At 45.1% G+C, this 19,394-nt stretch overlaps 1 protein-coding gene across 5 annotated transcripts in view; it reads right to left on the bottom strand.

Moving 5' to 3' along the window:
* EGFLAM (EGF like, fibronectin type III and laminin G domains) overlaps window positions 1-19,394 on the bottom strand; it is a 203,776-nt gene that overhangs the window by 112,679 nt on the left and 71,703 nt on the right. For 3 of the 5 annotated variants that reach the window (XR_014831186.1, XM_085002114.1, XM_021076641.2), the window contains exons 3-5: window positions 18,414-18,497; window positions 4,470-4,587; window positions 3,046-3,181 (exon numbers count right to left, since the gene is read on the bottom strand). Coding sequence is in view for 4 of the 5 variants with exons in the window: in XM_085002114.1 (XP_084858240.1) it covers window positions 3,046-3,181; window positions 4,470-4,587; window positions 18,414-18,497 (338 nt within the window). In the remaining variant the exon portion in view is untranslated. Of the gene's footprint in view, window positions 1-3,045; window positions 3,182-4,469; window positions 4,588-15,230; window positions 15,258-18,413; window positions 18,498-19,394 lie in introns of all 5 variants that reach the window. The other 2 variants (XM_085002112.1, XM_085002113.1) reach the window with 1 other exon arrangement.

Genomic DNA, 19,394 nt, shown 5'->3' with positions numbered 1-19,394 from the left:
AGATATATATATACATACATACATATAAAAACACACACGTACACCTTTAACTAGTATAGTTTTTTGATATCTACAAAGCTCTCTCACTTGTGATTTCACTTGATCCTCCTACCAATGCACTCTTAGGCTGGCAGAAGTTATCACCCGTATTTGGCAGATAAGGACATTGAAGTCAATGCCTCTGGGCACCTTGTCCCACTTCTGATTTCAGCAGCAGCTGTGATGTGGAGTTTCACATGAGCCCACCTTGCCTTGCAAGGCCAGCCTTGAACCTCAAGCACACGCTGTGCTTACCTCACTCCGTCCATCCTAGGACCTGCTGTCATACCCCTGGGGGAACCATCAAACAACAAAAAGAGGACAGAAGTCAGTGTGTAAATAAATGGCTGTGTCTTTTTGATAGGCAAACTCGAGAGGAATTCTGCATGCTCCAGAGAGATCTCCATGCAATCAAGCACCCACGGAAGTGCCATTGCCTATAGAGATGCCATGAGTAGCACACAGCCATCTGTCTTTCTTTCCTCTCCCTTCTTTCTCATTCTTGCTTGCAAATAAAATAAACTACTTGCACCCAAGTCCTTGTAAAATGCTATTCTTTGGGGAACCTCAAACTATGAGAGGCACTGAGTCTTGAGGATGGAAAGTAACTTGTACAGCGCCCCCTTCTGGCAGTAAAAGAGACAGCAGGCACTCCCTTCTAGTTCTTCTAGTTTTAAATCCAATAGATCCCTTTCATCTACTTTCAGTGGTGCACAAAGGTTAGGAAACTGCAATTTCCACCTTTTCCCAATATTCCAGACTTAAGTTTTAAAAATACATATTTTGGGAGTTCCCATTGTGGCACAGCAGAAACAAATCCGACTAGTATTCATGAGGATGGGGGTTTGATCCCTGGCCTTGCTCAGTGGGTTAAAGGATCCAGCAATGCCATGAGCTGTGGTGTAGGTCACAGACATGGCTTGGATCTGGCGTGGCTGTGGCTGTGGTGTAGGCCAGCAGCTGTAGCTCCAGTTCGACCCCTAGCCTGGGAACTTCCATATGCCACAGACGTGTGGCCCTAAAAAGCAAAAATAAAAAACAAAAATAAATAAATAAATAAAATAAAACTACATGTTTTAGTACAAAATAGTAAATGATAACCATCATCATTGTTGGGGTTATAAAAATGATCTGCTAGGCTACTATGAAAAACTGCACATTTTTCACAATTTTAAAGTATCATGCTTTGCTTTGCTGGTGTTAGACAAGTCAATGAGAAATGTTAAATTTCACTCCAAGTTTAACAAATGAAAAAGCTGAAGTTTTAGGACTTTCCATTGTTCTATGTTTAATTACTCTTAGAACCAGGCTTAGAATCTTTTCTACTCCAGACACGTCCCAGGCGTTGCCTACCAAATCTCTCCAACAGTGAGACTGTAGATTATCTTCAATGGAGAGCACTGGTCTGGTGCTTTGCAGTGGGCATCTTTTATTCATTTCTTTTTTAATTTTCCCACAATCTATGCCTCTCTCTTCCATTAATGTCACCACAACTTTCCTTTGAGGAACCAGCCCTCTTGAACCCTCAATCTGTGTTCTTCAAGGTCTGAATGATGCAGCCATCCTTAGTTCCAGAGCTTAGAATATGACAAGTGCCTGGCCAATCAGTGTACTCTTCTCCTTGGCCACTGTGATTGGCTCAGAGAATGAAGCCTGGCCAATGAGAATGAATACTGAGACTCTAATGGGTCCACTGAGAAAAAGCCCCTCTTTCTGTTGGGAAGCTAAGCATACATACCAAGCCATCAGTGCCTGGTGGCCATCTTGCCACCACACACAAAACATGCTTAAAAATGAAGCCAGTAAAGGGGGAGAATAACAGAGAGAGGGCTGGAGACAGACTGTGGATGTGACTCAGAGCTAGTCTTCCTCGAATTTCGATTTGCCACTGGAGTTTCCAGTCATGAGGGTGAATATATCATGGCCTTATCTTCCTTCAAGCATCTGCCACTTGCAATTCAATAAAATCCTGCCTGAAACAAGCTCTGTAAGCAAGCATTAAAGAGACTCAGTGCAGTACTTCTCTGAAGAAACAAATATCTGCTTTCTACGACCAAGGAATAGGCTAGGAAGTCAAGAAACAGAAGCAGAGCTAATCAAATCTTGGCAGAACCCTTCGTCCCAGCTTCAGAGAGCCTCAGGAATGAGATGCTGAGCAAGTCTCTTTATGAATCCATGAGGCGACTGGCCTCAGACAAACCCTACCGCTTTTAATGTAGAGAACACTAACTCCACAAACATTGTTTTCATCAGTTAGGTGCTTCAATTCGAAATTCAACTGCAACTAGAGTTCACAGTAAAGGTCCTAGATTGGGAATTACTTTTGCTTATTGTTCGGGTGGTTGGGTTTTTTTGTTTGGTTGGTTGGTTTTTGTTTTTGCTTAAAGTTACACAGTGGCATTGAGAAACCTCTTTTTTTTTTTTTTTTTTTTTTAAAGAATCCATGTTTTTACATCTGTAAATTCTTAGAAGAACTTCTAAGAACTAATCACTCTCCTACCCTCTGATAAGCTGGAAACAAGAACTGGAGGAGTAGAGGAGAGAAAAAAGCTGAAATCCAACCAAGACAACTGCCCCACGGCAGTATGGACGCAAAAGAAACAGTGAATCATACTGGTTTTTAAAGTATTTTTTTTCCCCCTCCCTTGAGAAAAGTCACCATCAAATATTTACTTCAAATATAATGTTTCAAAGCCAGGGAAGCAAGTTTCAAGTTTGAAAGGCAGGCAGGCAGGCTTGTGGGTAGCAGTGCCTTGGGAGTTTTCAGAGCCTAGGAAAGTCTGACTGTGACAAGGAAATGGGGAAAAGGTAAGATGAGGATGGACAGGTTTACCAGATGACCCACCACCAAAGGGGAGTGGGGACAGGTGCTGGCCCAAGGCAGAATACAAACACAGGTCTCCAAGCCTTTGCCGTCTCCTAAATACGCACGCAGTAGAGACTTCTTTCATGCTTGAATACCTGAGGTCAATACTGTTGGCTTTAGAATGTGACCCACAAACTTACCTGATGAATTCCACAGAATAGTACTGAATAGGGGAGCTTCCTTCACTTTCTCCAGGTTTCCAAGATAGGGCCACCTCGGAATCAGAAACAACAGTGACATGCGGCTGCTGGGGTGCTGCTGGTGGCAGGCAGGAATCTAGGCAGGATAGCAAATAACTACAGTTGGCTCTGGTCTTTGCTGCTGGAGAGGTTTTATATGTGTGTGTGTGTGTGTGTATAAAATATATAAACAAGTGTTCTTTCTATAGCCTAAACATTTCTGTGCAGAACAGCCTCAAACCCCGAACAAAATAAACACGCACAAATAATCACAACTGGATTCATGTAAGGTTTGAGTCAATGAGAGCTGGGCTTCTCTCCCTCCCCAAGCACCGTTGGCTGGAAACCCAAAGAATTTATATCCGGATCACTGACCCTGGGATGCACACTGATGCGTACCCTTTAAAACATTCAATCACGTCCCACTTCCTAACAACCTTTCATCTCTGTTTGCATGTTGGAATTGATATTTACCTACAAGGCAAATTAAACGCTTAGCCTTACTGTCGCTTAGCTTTCAATTCTCGTGTGTGTGTGTGTGTGTGTGTGTTTGTCTCCCCACCTCCTCCCATCATCAGAGTACAGACAATGGCAGGATATCTGGACAATGCCCTCCTGTGTAAAGATGTAAGATGACCCCACCTGAAGGGAACTACTGTCACTATTTCATACCCAGACTCTCACATCTTCCAACCTGTCTTTACTTTATTGCTTTGGCCAGAAGCACTTTTTCCCTGCCTTTTCTTCCTAGCAAAATCCTACGCAGTTTTCCAACTCTGAGCCAAAGATACAATTCTTCCTGAAACCCTCCCTGAATCTTGGGATGGAGGGAGCGATCCCTCTGAGTGCACCAGAGCCAGCCGGGCAGACCTCAGGTGCACTGCAGCTGCTTGCCTACCACTTGCCTCTCCCTCCACAATGAGCTCCTGTGAGCAACGATGTCTTCCAGACACCTCTGTCCCCAGTGTCCAGGGCAGCCGCCACCTCAATGAGCCTTTGTCGGATCCCCCCGGCCGCCTATACAATCTCTTCTCCCACTCCCCTTCCTCACCTCCTTATTGCCCACTTACTCATCAGCTCTCCACCCAGACATCTCCTCAGAGAATCTTTACCACATTCCTACATCTGATCTTACAGGCAAAATCGTACAGCAACACAGGAAGCGCTTATCACTATCTGTGGCTGCACATGAATTAGATAATGTCTTGACTCACCCCGCTACGTTCTGAGAGGGCAGAGACTGCTTGTTTGGGTTCACCATTGAACTCCCAGAGCCTAGCACAGTGCCTGGTACCTAGCAGGTCCTCAGTGATATATGTGGAGTAAAGGAAAGAATGAATAACACCCATCACTTTCCTAGGACTAATGAGTTAAACGCATTTTACCTTGGGGCAAAGTGGTAACATGCTGAGGCGAGCTAAGCCGCCCTTTGCCCATCTGGCTGTAAGCTGCCACACTCACTCGGTATTCAGTGCCTGGTTTCAAATTTCCAATCACTTCCTCCTGTCAACGACCAAACAGGAAATGTGTCAAGAATCAGAAGTGCTTTTGAGGCAAACCAGACAATTTACATGAGGGTTGCATCTCGAGGCCCCTGCAGAATTGCTTAGGAGATTGTCTTGCTTCTTCTAGGATTGGTCACATTTTTTAATTTGCAAAGAGGAAAGCACCAGGACATATTTCCCAAGACTCGAGACTTACCCTTTCATTGTAATCGATACACTGCCCTAAGATTGGAACTCATTCACCGTATCAGATGTTGCTCTTAACATCTGAGTTCTTTGATCAGAGTACCAGGCTGCTGAAATTCAGCTGACAATTTTTTCTAGGGCTGAATTCCTCCAGCTCTTCCTTTCCATTTACACATCAAGATCCTGGGGGACTAACCACAACAGCAAACTGAGGTCTTGATTTATATCCATAGAGACTCAAACTTTGATTTCCAACATTTATTTATTTATTTTTGGTCTTTTTCAGGCTGCACCTGTGGCACATGGAGGTTCCCAGGCTGCAGGGCGAATTGGAGCTACAGCTGCTGGCCTGCGCCACAGCCATAGGCACAGCCACGTCAGATCCGAGCCTCATCTGCAACCTACACCACAGTTCACAGCAACACCAGATCCCTTTACCCACTGAACAAGGCCAGGGATGGAACTTGCATCCTCACGGACGCTAGTCAGATTCGTTTCTGCAAAGCCACCATGGGAACTCCTGATTTCCAAATTTTATTTTATTTATTTATTTATCCATTCATTCATTCATTCATTTTGTCTTTTTAGGGCCAAATCTGCAGCACATGGAGGTTCCCAGGCTAGGGGTAGAATCAGAGCTGCAGCCACTGGCCTGCACCACAGCCATGTCAGATCCGAGCCTCGTCTGCAACCTACACCACAGCTCTTGGTAATGCCGGATTCTTAACCCACTGAGTGAGGCCAGGGATGGAACTTGCATCCTCATGGACGCTAGTCAGATTCGTTTCTGCTAAGCCACCATGGGAACTCCTGATTTCCAAATTTTAAATTTTATCAGAATTACCAGGAAGGCTTCCTGAAACAAACTGCTGAACCTGGCCCCCAACATTTCTGATTCAGTAAATCTGGGAAGGGGCCTGATAATTTCCATTCCTAAGAAGTTCCCAAGTGTTGCTGCTGCTGGAACCATAGGACTGATGATGGATGTGTGTGTGTGAACTTCACCTGCATAAAGGTCCCGACCAGAAAGCCCCAGCTGAAGAGGACTGCTCCATCTTGAGGCTACAGTGTTAAATAGTAAGTGGGAGCCTAGGTCCCATCGGTCCCAGGACACTGTGGTGGAAAGGATACCGTCTTTGGAATCAATCAGTTCGGGGCTTTATACACAATGGAGTATTAGTCAGCCATAAAAAGGAATGAAACAATGCCATTTGGAGCAACATGGATGGACCTAGAGATTATTATATTAAGTGAAGTCAGATAGAGAAAGACAAAGACCATATGATAATACTTATATGAGGCATCTTAAAAAATGATACAAATAAACTTATTTACAAAACAGAAGCAAACTCACAGATTTTGAAAACAAACCTATGGTTATCAAAAGGGAAGAGCAGGGTGGGGGAGAGAAGGATTGGGATGGCATTTGCACACAATGGTATATAGAATGGAAAGTCAACAGGGACCTCCCGTATAGCACCAGGAACTCTACCCTGTGATAACTCATATGGGAATGGATATGTGTATATGTGTAACTGAATTACTTTGCTATACAGCAGAAACTAACACAACATTGTAAATTAACTATACTTCAAACATTCTTTTTTTAAAAAATCAGTCCTGGGCTTGAATCCTGACTTGGCCACTTGCAGCCCCAATATTAAATTGCCTGAGCCTGTTTTTCTTTGTCTATAAAATGGCGATGATATAGAACTATCTGGCATCATTATAATATTTGGGATAGTGTACATAAAGTAGCTGATACCAAGGATGTTCTCGAGAAACAGGGTTGTAATGAGTATTGCCTTAGGTATGTGAAAGCCCTCCTTGTCCCTGCTTATTTAGGTTCCACCTCCTCTCTGAGGCCCAAATCTTCCCTGTGACACTGGACCTGATCTTGCCCTAGCAGGTATTGCACAACTAATTTAGCACTGACATATATTACTATTTCTATTTCTCCTATGGGATTGCAAGCCACTTGAGAGCAGGGCTCCTGTCTTGTATTTCTTCACAACATCCTCAGCAAATGATTAAACATGCACTGTTGCTAAGGAGAACTAATCCACTGGTCGACAAAACCTTTTAAAAGGATTCAACCAATAATTATCGAATACTGTAACAATGAAAGCGTATTAGAATCCTCTGAAGATTGACAATAATACCAACGCCCAGACTCCACCCCAGACCACTTACATCAGCATCTCTGGGGGGCAGGGTCCACGCGTCAGTTTGTCTAAAGCTCTCCAGGGGATGCTGATGTGGGCAGCCAGGTTTGTGAACCACTGGTTTAGAGCGTGGCTCCCCTCCTGGCCTCTGAAGGCCGTCTGTTCCCCATCCTCTCTCTTTCTCCTGTCCTCCATCCTCATCCTTATCTGCCTGATTCTTCTGTAAGTCTTTCCTGTGCTCAAGTCACCCTCAGCTTAAAAAACAATCAATAATGCCCCCACTTCGCATGCGCCCCTGCCTCCACAGCACAGAGACCCCCTTCTGGAAGCCGTCGTCTCCACTTCCTTTGCTCCTATTCACTCTGCCTGCTCCTGTGGCCTCTCCTTACCACACACAATTGAGATGTTCTTACGAAAGTCATCACAACCACGCCGCAGTCAACCCAATGGAAATAGCTCCATCTTTACCTGACTGTTTGCAGCTTTCCATCCTGTTGCTCACTCTTACTTCTTCCTCTTTTTGTTTTTAAACTGATGTACAGTTGATTGACAATGTTGTGTTAGTTTCAGGTGTACCACACAGCAATTCAGTAACATGTACAGATTCCTTTCAGAGTTTTTCTTTTTTTCCTTCTTAGAGGTTATTATAAAATATTGAGTAGGAGTTCCCTTTGTGGCACAGTGGTTAATGAATCCGACTAGGAACCATGAGGTTGCAGGTTCGGTCCCTGCCCTTGCTCAGTGGGTTAACGATCCGGCGTTGCCGTGAGCTGTGGTGTAGGTTGCAGACGCGGCTAGGATCCCGAGTTGCTGTGGCTCTGGCGTAGGCCAGTGTCTACAGCTCCGATTCGACCCCTAGCCTGGGAACCTCCATATGCCGCGGGAGCAGCCCAAGAAATAGCAAAAAGACAAAAATAAAATAAAATTAAAATTAAATAAAAATAAAATAAAATAAAATATTGAGTAGAGCTCCCTGTGTATACAGTAGGTCCTTGTTGGTTATCGATGTTATATATAATAGCATGTATATGTTAACCCCAAAGTCCTAATTTATCCCTCCCCCCTTGCTTCTTAAATCTCCTGGTTCCCTTAGAAACGGAGACTGCTCCTCCTTGGTCCCCTTCTATTTCTCTTATTGTTCCTTCCCCCAATCCTCCACCCACTCCCCATTCTCTGCTGGCTCCTTAGGTGTTGGTCTGTCCCAGAAGTTCACCCCTCACCATCTTCCCTTACTCTGTAGCCTTGATTAGGTGGGTTCGTCGACTATTCTCTTAGCTTCTGGCATCTTCATGTGACAGCTCCCACCATCTCCAGCTCTAACCTGTCTCTTCATCTCCAGACATGGGTTTGTGGCTGCCTCTTGAACTTCTCTACCCAACAACTACCATGCACCTCGAGTTCGGCATAACCAAAACTCAACTAATCATGCCTCCTTCAACTACCAAAAACAGAACCAAAAAAGTGCTTCACCTTGTATGTTCTCTCTCATCACCCAAACCAGAAATTCTGGGCTTTTTCCTCTTTGTGTTCACCCCTCTTCCCTAACCATCATTCCATCAATACTCTTTCATAACACTTGAATCTGTTTATGTCATTTTTATCCTCACAGCCATTCAAGTCCAAGTCCTCATAATAACAACGGCTCTGACTCTCCTGGCCACCAATACCTCCTACACGTCCAATCTGGACTCCACTGCTGAGTTATCTTGGAAAACCCCAAATCTGATCGTGTCCCTTGCCCCTTACAATAGCATCTTTGCGTCCCCCTGTTTATCCTTCCAGCATCATCTCGTGCCACCTCCCTTTCCTGCAATCTACATTCCAGTCATACTTAAGGACTTGGCAGGGCTCAAATTTATGCCATTCAATTCCTTGCCTCTGGGCCTTTGAACCTGCTGCCCCCTCTACATGAAATGCCCTTCTCCCCACTCCTGCCTGGATCACCCTGCTCATCCTTCATGACTCAGTTCAGCTGAGACATTACATCATGCCTCTGACCTGCAGCCCCCAGTCTGGTTAGGCGCCCTCCTCGATGCTTCCTTGGTGTCCCTCGATCACAGCAACACTCACCTTTTACTGTAATTGTCTGTTTATTGGTCACCTTCTTCCCACCCACTCGAGAACAGGAAGCAAGTTCTTATTCCTCTGGCATCCAGAAGCTTAGCATAGCATTATCAGACATGTAGCAAATGCTCACACAATGCTTTTGGATGAATGATTAGATGAACCAGGGAACGAATGAAAGAAAGAAATCAAGCCAAGATGTCTGATATAAACAGAGAGCCTCATCATGAACCAGCTTCTCCTCCTGACCCCTCCTACTGGATGAAGAGCATCTGTATCTCTGTCCCAGATGTGGAGTTCATCACCCCATAGACAAGGCTGATGTCCTCTTCCCCACCTCCCCCTCAGCCACTTCCACATCTTCTTCAGACCTGCCCCTTCTTCCACTTCCCTTGACTCCTTGCCTGAGCTATTTCTCCAGCCTCCAAGAAGGTGTCTGTCTCCTAGCTTTCCTTCCTTCCTCTCTCCCCTGGTTCCATCCTACATGTAACTGCACAAGGGGTCTTGGCTGAACAGATGGACCTGCTTTCACAGCTCCCTGACCCCTGCCCTTTATCCCTGGTCTAATTCTCTGCATCTGTGCATCCTAGGTCTACCATCTGTCCCCTGGTTTCATGTCAAGTTGGGTGGTTAAGGGGCTGGAAGTAGCGGGTGTATTACCCCTCTCCCAACTGCCACTCCCAGGCTTTTCTGGTGGCAGCAGAAAGACACTTTCGAATCCACCCAATGCTCTCACACGCCTTTGCTTTAGGATTCTTTCCTCTTGTGACGTCATTAAGCAGCATAAAGTATGGCAGTGGTGATGTGGTTTCATGGATGATTGCAGATATTAGCTATAAGCCAATACCGAATACAACTACCATTAGTAACCATTTATTGTTTCCTCTGTTCCAGGAACATACAGCCCTGATTTAATTCTTTCTCAGTCCTATGAGGTAGGTATCACTCTTATTTGTGCTTACAGAGGAGAAAATTTAACCTCTGAAGTTAATGATTTGCTCAAGGTAATTTACGTGTTAAGTGGCAAGGTGGGATAGACTCCGGGGACCAAGTTCTTTCTTTCTTTTTTTTTTTTTTTTCTTTTTAGGGTTGCAACTATGGCATATGGAAGTTCCCAGGCCAGGGGCTAAATCAATGCCGCATCCAAGCTGCATCTGAAATCTATACCACCACTCACAGCAACACCGGATCCTTAACCCACTGAGTGAGGCCAGCGATCGAACCCGGGTCCTCATGGATACTAGTTGGGATCGTTACTGCTGAGCCACAATAGGAATTCCCAGGGACTAAATGAATAATACATATATGAAAAAATTAAGTAATATTTAAGTCAACAAGAAATACTTATCCTGAACACTGAAGATTGGATTATTTTATCTATAAAATATAGAAATTTATATATCAGAAACTTAAAAGTGATCAATGAAGTTCTTAAGGTAGATTAAAAAATAACTAAACTTTTTGTTACATATGGAAAATCACTGCTAGCTTTAGCCCAGGGATATTCCAAGGGGTAGAGGGTCACCCTCTGGGAAGCTAACTATTTCTTCTTCTCCTGAGCTGAGGGGCTGGTAGGTTAGCATAAGGGAGTCAAGGGGACTGAGCAAATGGGGTCGTAAAGAGAGGGATTGGGGAGTTCCCTGTGTGGCTCAGCAGGTTAAGAACCTGACATAGTCTCCATAAGGATGCGGGTTCAATCCCTGGCCTGGCTCAGTGGGTAATGGATAGAGTGTTGCCACAAGCTGTGGCATAGGTTACAGATGCGGCTGGGATAGATCCAGTGTGGCTGTGGCCGTGGTGTAGGCCGGAAGCTGCAGTTCCAATTCGACCCCTAGCCTGGGAACATCCATAGGTCATAGGTGCAGCCATAAAAAGAAAAGAGGGAAAAAAAAGAGGGGCTGGATTCAATGATTTAACTGTCACTTCTTCCTCTGACATCACGCCTCCCAAATGAAATCCCTCAGAATAGTGTGACTTGTGATAACCCTCGAATTCTTTAGTAAAATGCTGCACAATTTTTTTAGTAAAATGCTGCACAATTTTTCTATTTCTGTCCTTAAATGTCTGATGGCCACTACTTCAGCCTTGCATCAAACTAGATAAAGTGCTAAATACAGGCTTTTCAAAGTAGAAAAACAAAGTGTTTTGTTGCCTTGTGGAAGTCTGAAAACAAGCCAAAATACATATCTCTCTTGGATGTCTTTCTGCACAAGACGGTGATAAGCAAAGTAAGAGAAATTGCTTTCTTGGAGTAGAGGCCCAAGTGAATTCCAGTCTTCTTTGGCCCCTCCCATAATTTTTTTTTTTTTTGGTGGGGAGAGCAAACCTAGGTGCATTGCTGCAAAATAACCCTACTTTGTATTTATCTATCCCTTTCCGAAATACAAAACCCCTTCCAAAAGTTGCCTTCTTTGTCTTTTAACAAAACCGGTGGCTGTCACATGATCAGAGAATTTATATCTATAGAAGAAAAAAGGAACGCTAGCTAGTTAGTTCATTGAGCCCGAGAAGAAAGCTCAAACCACTTTACAACCAAGTGAGCTATTCCCCAGGACGCTTGCCTCCCTCAGAGACCACCAGAAACACCAAACTTTCATCTTATGATTGTATCACCAAACAATACTTTGCATTTACACTCTACTTTTGAATTTATAAAACACTTGCACACCCATGCCACATTTAATTCTCACAACAGCCCTGAGATGTCAGTCTTGTCCCCATTTTACGGACGATGAAACTGGACCCAAAGAGTTTATAGAACTACTACTCTCAGGAGCAACAGTGGGTCTGGTTTCCCTCATGAAAAGCACAACTTAACATGCATTCAATTGCCTGATTCCCAGACAGAGCACATCTAAGTCTCAGGCTGGCACCTTGTTTTTCAGATGTCCAACTGCCTCTTCTGTGTCTGCAGACACATTCCCTCCATTCATGGTCTGTGATAAGAATGATTCTTGGTCCTCTAGTAGCCATTCTCTCCTTTCTTCTAATAGGTCCCTGTATATTTCAGTTGGCCCATGGCTACTCAAAGACTACATTTCCCAGAATGCCTAGCATCTGTGTGTGTCCATGTGACTACATTCCGTCCAACAAGATGAGAGCAAAAATGCTGAGGGAAATTTCTGAACTATCCCTTAATAGTAAGTGATGTGTTCGCTTTCCTCTTTTCCTCATCTATTGGCTAGAATGTGGATGTGGCAGTGAGCTATTTGGGACCCTGGTGAGGCAGGCCAAAAGGGCTGGCAGAACAATGGAAGAATCCTGGCACAGGGAAGCCACCAAAAGCACCTTAAAGTGGTTATATCTACATGGTTACATGGGGGAAACATGAATGCATATCTTATTAGGATCACTGTTACTTTGAGTTTGGGGACTTCTAAACTTTCATCCTAATTAGTACTTGACCTGATGCACTAAAACAACCTGGATAGCTGAGGAGCCTCTGCAAAGACGGGGCTATTCTTAACTGAATCCCTGTTCACCTTGTGATGATGAAACCATGTTGTAAGGTTCTGAACTTAAATCTCTGACTTTGAATCAGACCTCACCTTTACCCGCTTTTACACCCTACTTTACTCCTACCGCTGGAAACCCAGGTTGGTCATTGTTTCCAGAAATGAAGCTGGACGGTGTCTTGTTCACTAGTCTTGCCATTCAGCTCCTATATGGGGTTGCGGCAGGGGTGAGGTGAGCTGGGGTTAGAATTCAGTGAGCAGAGCTGAGGGGAGGCACGAAGGGGGGAGAGAGCACTGGACTAGGAGCCACAGTAGCTGTGTGGTCTTGGGGATGCCATTTAAACTTCTCTGGGCCAAAGTTTCAATGTAGAAATTCTGTAATTCTTCTAAAATACCCTTCACTGGTAGCTAGTAACCTTGGATTCAACTTCACAGTTGATGCTACAAGTCAAGGCTAGGTCTTAGTTGCCTTAGTCAAAGTTGGGACTGTTTAGCATTGTTAGATAGAAGGCACAGGGAAACAGAAAAGGAACATCTTCCAAACAGACTTCTCCCAAAGGTCCTAAGGAAGGCCATGCAGGCCAGAGTGGAGGGAGGCGTTGGAGGCATTTCCATTCCCTGAGTGGTCATGGAAAGTTAGAGAATATCATCCGGGGTTTTGCAAGAGGGGGAGCATTGGCTTTGGGGCTGGACAAATCTTCCTCGTATGGGTTTACCTTGCATATTGCAGGAGAGTCAGTATCCCTGAAGCTTGTCCACCCAAATACCCACACATATCTGCATATGCCCATAGGGAATAAGGGAAGTGCCAGTTGAGAACCATTACAATCAGCCCCTTCATTTTATAGTCAAAAAGTGCCTCACAGGAGTTCAGTGACTTGGCCAAGCAGGTTCCTCTTGCTCTAGGGACAGAGCTGGGACTAGATGCAAACCTCACGATTCCTGGCTGTTTTCTCTCTCTGACCTTGGATAAGAGCCAAAGAGAATCACTCTTCTGGGTCAGCCAGACCAGTGGCCTCCAAAGCATGGTGGTGGGACTAGATGGCCCAGACAATCTATTGGATGTCAGAAAAAAACAGAAGAATTTGCTGTTTCTTTCTTTCTTTCTTTTTTTTTTTTTTTTTTTTTTGTCTTTTTGCTATTTCTTTGGGCCAGTCCTGCGGCATATGGAGGTTCCCAGGCTAGGGGTTGAATCGGAGCCACAGCCACTGGCCTACGCCAGAGCCACAGCAACGTGGGATCCGAGCTGTGTCTGCAACCTACACCACAGCTCACGGCAACGCCGGATCGTTAACCCACTGAGCAAGGGCAGGGACCGAACCCGCAACCCCATGGTTCCTAGTCGGATTCGTTAACCACTGCGCCACGACAGGAACTCCAGAACTTGCTGTTTCTATGTTTCCCCCGCCTTTAAAATTCTGTGGGATTTTCTAATGTGCATAATGTATTAGTAGAGCAGCATATGTAAAATTAATAAATACATAAATATACATATACTGGTACATGTTCAAACATTTCTTCACCAAGGATATGCCTGATCCAAAAGTGTGGAGACCACCAGTTTATATATCCATTTCTTAACTTGATCCCCTTGCTGTACAGTAGGAAAATAAAATTAAAAAAAAAAAAAGGAGTCCCCGTCGTGGCGCAGTGGTTGACGAATCCGACTAGGAACCATGAGGTTGCGGGTTCGATCTCTGCCTTTGCTCAGTGGGTTAAGGATCCGGCGTTGCCGTGAGCTGTGGTGTAGGTTGCAGACGCGGCTTGGATCCCATGTTGCTGTGGCTCTGGCTACAGCTCCGATTCGACCCCTTGCCTGGGAACCTCCATATGCCGTGGGAGCGGCCCAAGAAATAGCACAAAGACAAAAAAAAAAAAAAAAAAAAATTCATCACATTTCTTTAAAGATTTTACATTACATTAAAGCATTACTTCCTATTTTTTCATAAAATCTAGGAAAATCTTGCTAATTCCAATGGAAACTATTCCTCATTCCACTACCATTCAATTAAAAGGAAATGATGACCTAAAAAAATAAAATAAAGTAAAATATCCATTTCTATCTCTAACTCTAAAAATGTACCAAACAGTCCTGATATGTTTTATTATTGATTTTCCCAAGATGAAACCTGCAGGTTGTTCTTCTAAGCAAAGGCTAAGTGTCAAACGCAAATCCAATCAGAAGCCTTTCTATCGGCAGATTATCAAAGACTGCATCAGAACATTCCACATAATCTGCCAGGTTATTTTGGTCATTTCTTCGCTGGACTCAGATGAGCCATGTGTCAACCCAATCTTCTGGTTGGCATTCAATCCAGAAAGTCAATCAACCAGCTTTAGGTGACCTGGTCCTGCCTCACTGAGAAGGTCTGGAATTGTTTCAAAAAAAAAAAAAAAAAAAAAGTGAGGAAAGAAAAAAGAAAGGTGGGGGGGAGTGGGGAAGCTCCCCCCACAGTAGTGCTCGCTAGTATAAATATTTTCTCTCCTTTTCAATCTTTTCCACCTGGGCTTGGAACAGAGCTTCAATGACTTCAACCTTTAAAAACAGTGTTCTTCACCTTACTCTGCCAAGTGAGATAAAAGCAGTTTCCTTCTCAATGATTAAAAATTCACCTGGTATGGTCCACCATCCCTGCTTCGATCAGAACCAAGCCAGCTCCGTGGGCTTTAGTCAGTATGAGCGGGAGGCAGGAAAATCAACATTTTGATGAAAAGAGACCTCCTGAGTCCTGGGCTGGGGCAAGGGGTGCACTTTTCTAAAGCATACTTACAAAAATCACCTGATGATCCAATCGTCCCTGGAGAGGAGAAAAAAACAAAACAGTATGAAAAAGAAAGGGAAGCTTGCAGAAACGAAAATGAACCCGCAGAGTAGGTGCCCTTCCGCCAGGTACAGCCTGGGGCAGCAAACACACACCTTGGCAACGTGAGTCCTCTTGAGCGCTCGCTCAGCTCTTACTCTGGGCCAGGTATGGTGCTGGGGGCTCTACCACCGCCCCCTCAAATCTTGTTTAACACCCACAGCATTCTTATGCTATAGGATGATGTGATAAGGCACAGAGATCCCCTAACTTTCTCCGTTCACAGCACCATTAGCATCTCAGTAATACCTTTGTGGAACCTCTCATCCAAAAGAAACGCCTAGTTCCATTTATTCAATAGCTCTATGCCCAAGATTTGACACAGAGGTTGCTGTTTCCCATGAAAAGTTCAAATATTCCACGAGGCCCCTGAGAGTTTCCTGCAGAGCCTAGAGCACCGTGGCACACAGGCTGGGAACCACAGGTACGCTCCTCCCATAGGGTCTATTCAAATCTGTTTTTTCAATACAGGACCTGAAACCCAGTAAGGTTCCCCAACTGGGTGGCTGTCATCTAGGAATCGAACGTGAGTCGTCTGAATGCAGAGCCTACTCTGCTACACCAGATCCCTCCCCTCCCCTCTTTGTGGCTCACCGCCTTTATGTCTAGTCATCATTTGCTCTCTCTCCTGTGTGTTCTGCACCTCCTCCCACCCCCGCCCAAACACACATGTACACGCGCATGTACACACACACACACACACACAAGCGCACGCGCATTCATTCCTTTGGGTCAAAAGATTTGAATTCCCCTCCCTCTCTGCCTTTTCAGAAACTGCCCCTGCTTCAACTCTCAGCCCCAAATTTTACCCCTTGCCCACTCATTCCTACACCAATCTCCCCCTCTTCAAAAACCTTAGTCTGTCTATGAAGTGGCCTGTAATTGGCATTTGGTCTCTAATTGCTTTATCAGTGTGAACACGGTTTGCCCAGGAAGACCAAAAGTTGCCCAGGAACAGCGACCATGGGTTATCTTGTGCTGAGCAAACAGCAGCAACTATGAAGGTTTGTTGAAATCAGCGAGGTAATCAAATGATGGCATAATTTGGTAGCATATTCTAGTAGCTTGGTGTAATTAATGGAGAGAATATATTTAACATAAAGGCACTGATCTTCAAGGAGTAACACCTAACATCTACACAGCTTCTTTACATTTTACCAAATGCTTTTTTATGTGTACAATTTTTCTTTTTTTTTTTTTTTTTAGGGCCATACCTATGGCACATGGAGGTTCCCAGGCCAGGGGTCAAATCAGAGCTATAGCTTCCAGCCTACACCACAGCCACAGCAATGCAGGCTCTGAGCCACATCTACAACCTACAACACAGCTCACAGCAACACTGGATCCTTAACCCACTGAGCAAGGCCAGGGATTGAACGTGCATCCTCATGGGTACGAGTCAGATTCGTGACCGCTGAGCCTTAACGGGAACTTCCTACATGAATAATTTTATGTGCGGCTCACAAGACCATAATTATCATACCCCTTGCATGGGAGAAAGTTGAAGCTTTGGCAGTTTAAGTAGCTTTGGCCAAAGTTACCCAACCTGTAAGTGGAGGAAGGTGGTCTGGAAGCCCACGGGGGCTGCCCAGCCTGGGCCTCTGCTTTCTGTTTGCACTGCTCTGGCCCTTCCCAGAGATGTCAGCGTGTCAGCCCCCGGGTCATGTGACGGGGCAGGACCTTGATCTCAAAGGCGCTGTGCGGATTCCACGACCCCTGTCACCAGCACTGTGCCCTTTCTGCCCAGGCTGCTCTAGTGCGAGCTGTGACCCACACTCCCTGCAGGACAGGAGGCTGGGCAGCTGAGGGACACTGCTGGGGACGGTGCCAGCCCCTTGGTGAGGTCCAGGGGCTAGTGGAAAGTTCCAGTGATGTCAAGCGGAGATGGAACCTCTACCAGGAATGGCGTCATGGGGCCAAGCCAATGTCCCCCTCTTTGGATAGAGTAAAAGCACAGAGGCTGGGGCTGAGGACCCCTGAGGCACATGAGGGGTGCTTAAGCAAAAGGCTGAGAATACATGTGTGGCGTTCAAAATACAGACAAGCTGAGGATGTGCAGCTCTTCTTTTCGAGTCATGAGAGCTTTGGTAAAAATAGCCAGAGCAGAGTGCAGAATCCAGTCTGCCCTGGGTTTACAGTGGACTCTTACTTCACCTCCCTGAGTCTCAGCATCCTTGTCAGTTAAATGAGGTCACAGGATAGTTGTGAAGATTAAATGGAAAAACATAAGTAAAGCATGAGGGACAGTGCCTGGCAGGTAACAGACTCTTAATAAGTGACAGGTACTCATCACAGATGACAAGCAAGTTTCTAGGTGCACCAGCCCAGCAGGCAATTACTAAATGGGAGCTACAAACACCAACTCCACCACCACTACCGTTACGGCTAGGGTACTCGGGGCACTGATGCCGACTCCTTGCAGAGCAATTAAAAAGGCTCTAGCCTGTAGAAGAATTGTAGGAGAGTGGGGAAGGAGGAGGCGAGTGAAAGAAAAGAAAAAAGAACATGCCTAAGGCAGAGAAATTCACCCCAAGAGACCTTGACAGGAAACAGAAAAGAAATAGATGAAGAGCCCACACTTGGTTAGTGGAAGGACAGGATGCCGGCTGCAGAAGAAAAATAAACAACTTGCATCGGTTGAGTATACATTTCAAATTGCATCATTTTCTTTTGCATTGTGTCTCCAGGCAGTTGAGAAGATACGAATGTGTCATATTTAATTATAAAGCTTTATTGGGATTTCAAAAAAAATCAGAATTGAATTTTGTGGAGGAAAAAAAGGGGAGAAAAACAGCTGTAAGATAGCTGTTTCTCTGCAGGATAAAAGGGGTTGGCTAGACCAGGATGGAAGCGCTTATGCCAGAAGTCTTTTCCTTACACGGCTGCCTTTCTGGGGATACGGATGCATGAGATGGGGTTACAGACACGAAAGATGTTCTAAATTCCAAAGGACTATACAAACGCCAGTGGTTGTTATTAGGGTTATACATACAGCGGCGCACATATACACCAAATCAGAAATCCTTCTGAATATCAGGGACATGCCAGCTGGGGGTGCGCTTTTGGGGGTGCCACCAGGATGGAGGTACTCACAGTGGTCGGGGCATCCAGGCTCAGTGGCACAGTGTGGGACCACTCCTGCAGGGCTTTCTCTTCACCGACCTCAGAGTAAAAGACCTGGGAAAGATGCAGAGTAAAGTGTGACGGAGAGGGCGGGACCCCATCCTAGTATTTTTCCCCAAACCACAGCTTTCTTAGGTAATCTTTCAGTTTCCCACAGTTGATTGTACCTGAGTCCAGAAAAACATTTCTCTACTTCAAGATGACAACAGGACAAGGGCCACGATAAACAGCTGCTCTCCCTTGGTGAAGGTGAGACAGGAAGGAGTGATGGGTCTGAGGTGTTATGAGGGGTTTACATCCTGGCAGACAGCTCAGCTTGAGTGGGCTTGGGGCCTCAGAGAAAGGTGGGCCTGCCCTCTCTGGATATTCCCAAATATTTACCACAAGTCTCTTAAATTGTAAGAGTTGACTCTTTTTTTTTTTCCTGCCTGCCCCATGGCACATGGAGTTCCCAGGCCAGGGATGAGATGCAAGCTGCCGTTGCTACCTATGCCACAGTGGCAGCAACACAGGATCCTTAACCCACTGTGCCAGGCCAGGGATTGAACCTGTGTCCTAGCACTCCAGAGATTCAATTCTGTTGCCCCACAGGGGGAACTCACGTTTTTTTTTTTCTTTCTTTTTAAAAAGGTGGCTCATTTTTAAAAACACTCTTCAAAGACAACATTTCAGTGAACGGAAATCAGGCTGATGTGTAACCTCTGACAGGTAGGAATGACTTCTCTGTTCCCTCGTCCACTTTGCCTGTCTACTCTCACTAGGATGCGACAATGTTTTGTCCTTATTGACAACATATTCCACAGTAGCGCCCTACTATTTCCCATGTTTCTGCTTTGGTCTCCAAATGTGACTACAGGCCATTGGAAAGCAGGAAGCATGTCTTCTATTGAGTTTATATTTTCCCATCCCTGAACAATAGAGCCAACTGCCTTTCGGGGCCCTTACAAATGC

This window comes from Sus scrofa, chromosome 16, assembly GCF_054392235.1.
Source record: "Sus scrofa isolate SSC_HxYL_T2T_F1_AM1 chromosome 16, Sscrofa_HxYL_maternal_Yorkshire_Landrace_v2.0, whole genome shotgun sequence".
Lineage (NCBI taxonomy): Eukaryota > Metazoa > Chordata > Mammalia > Artiodactyla > Suidae > Sus > Sus scrofa.
Note: the sequence above shows the minus strand (reverse complement) of the source record. Positions and strands in the feature narration are given on the sequence as shown.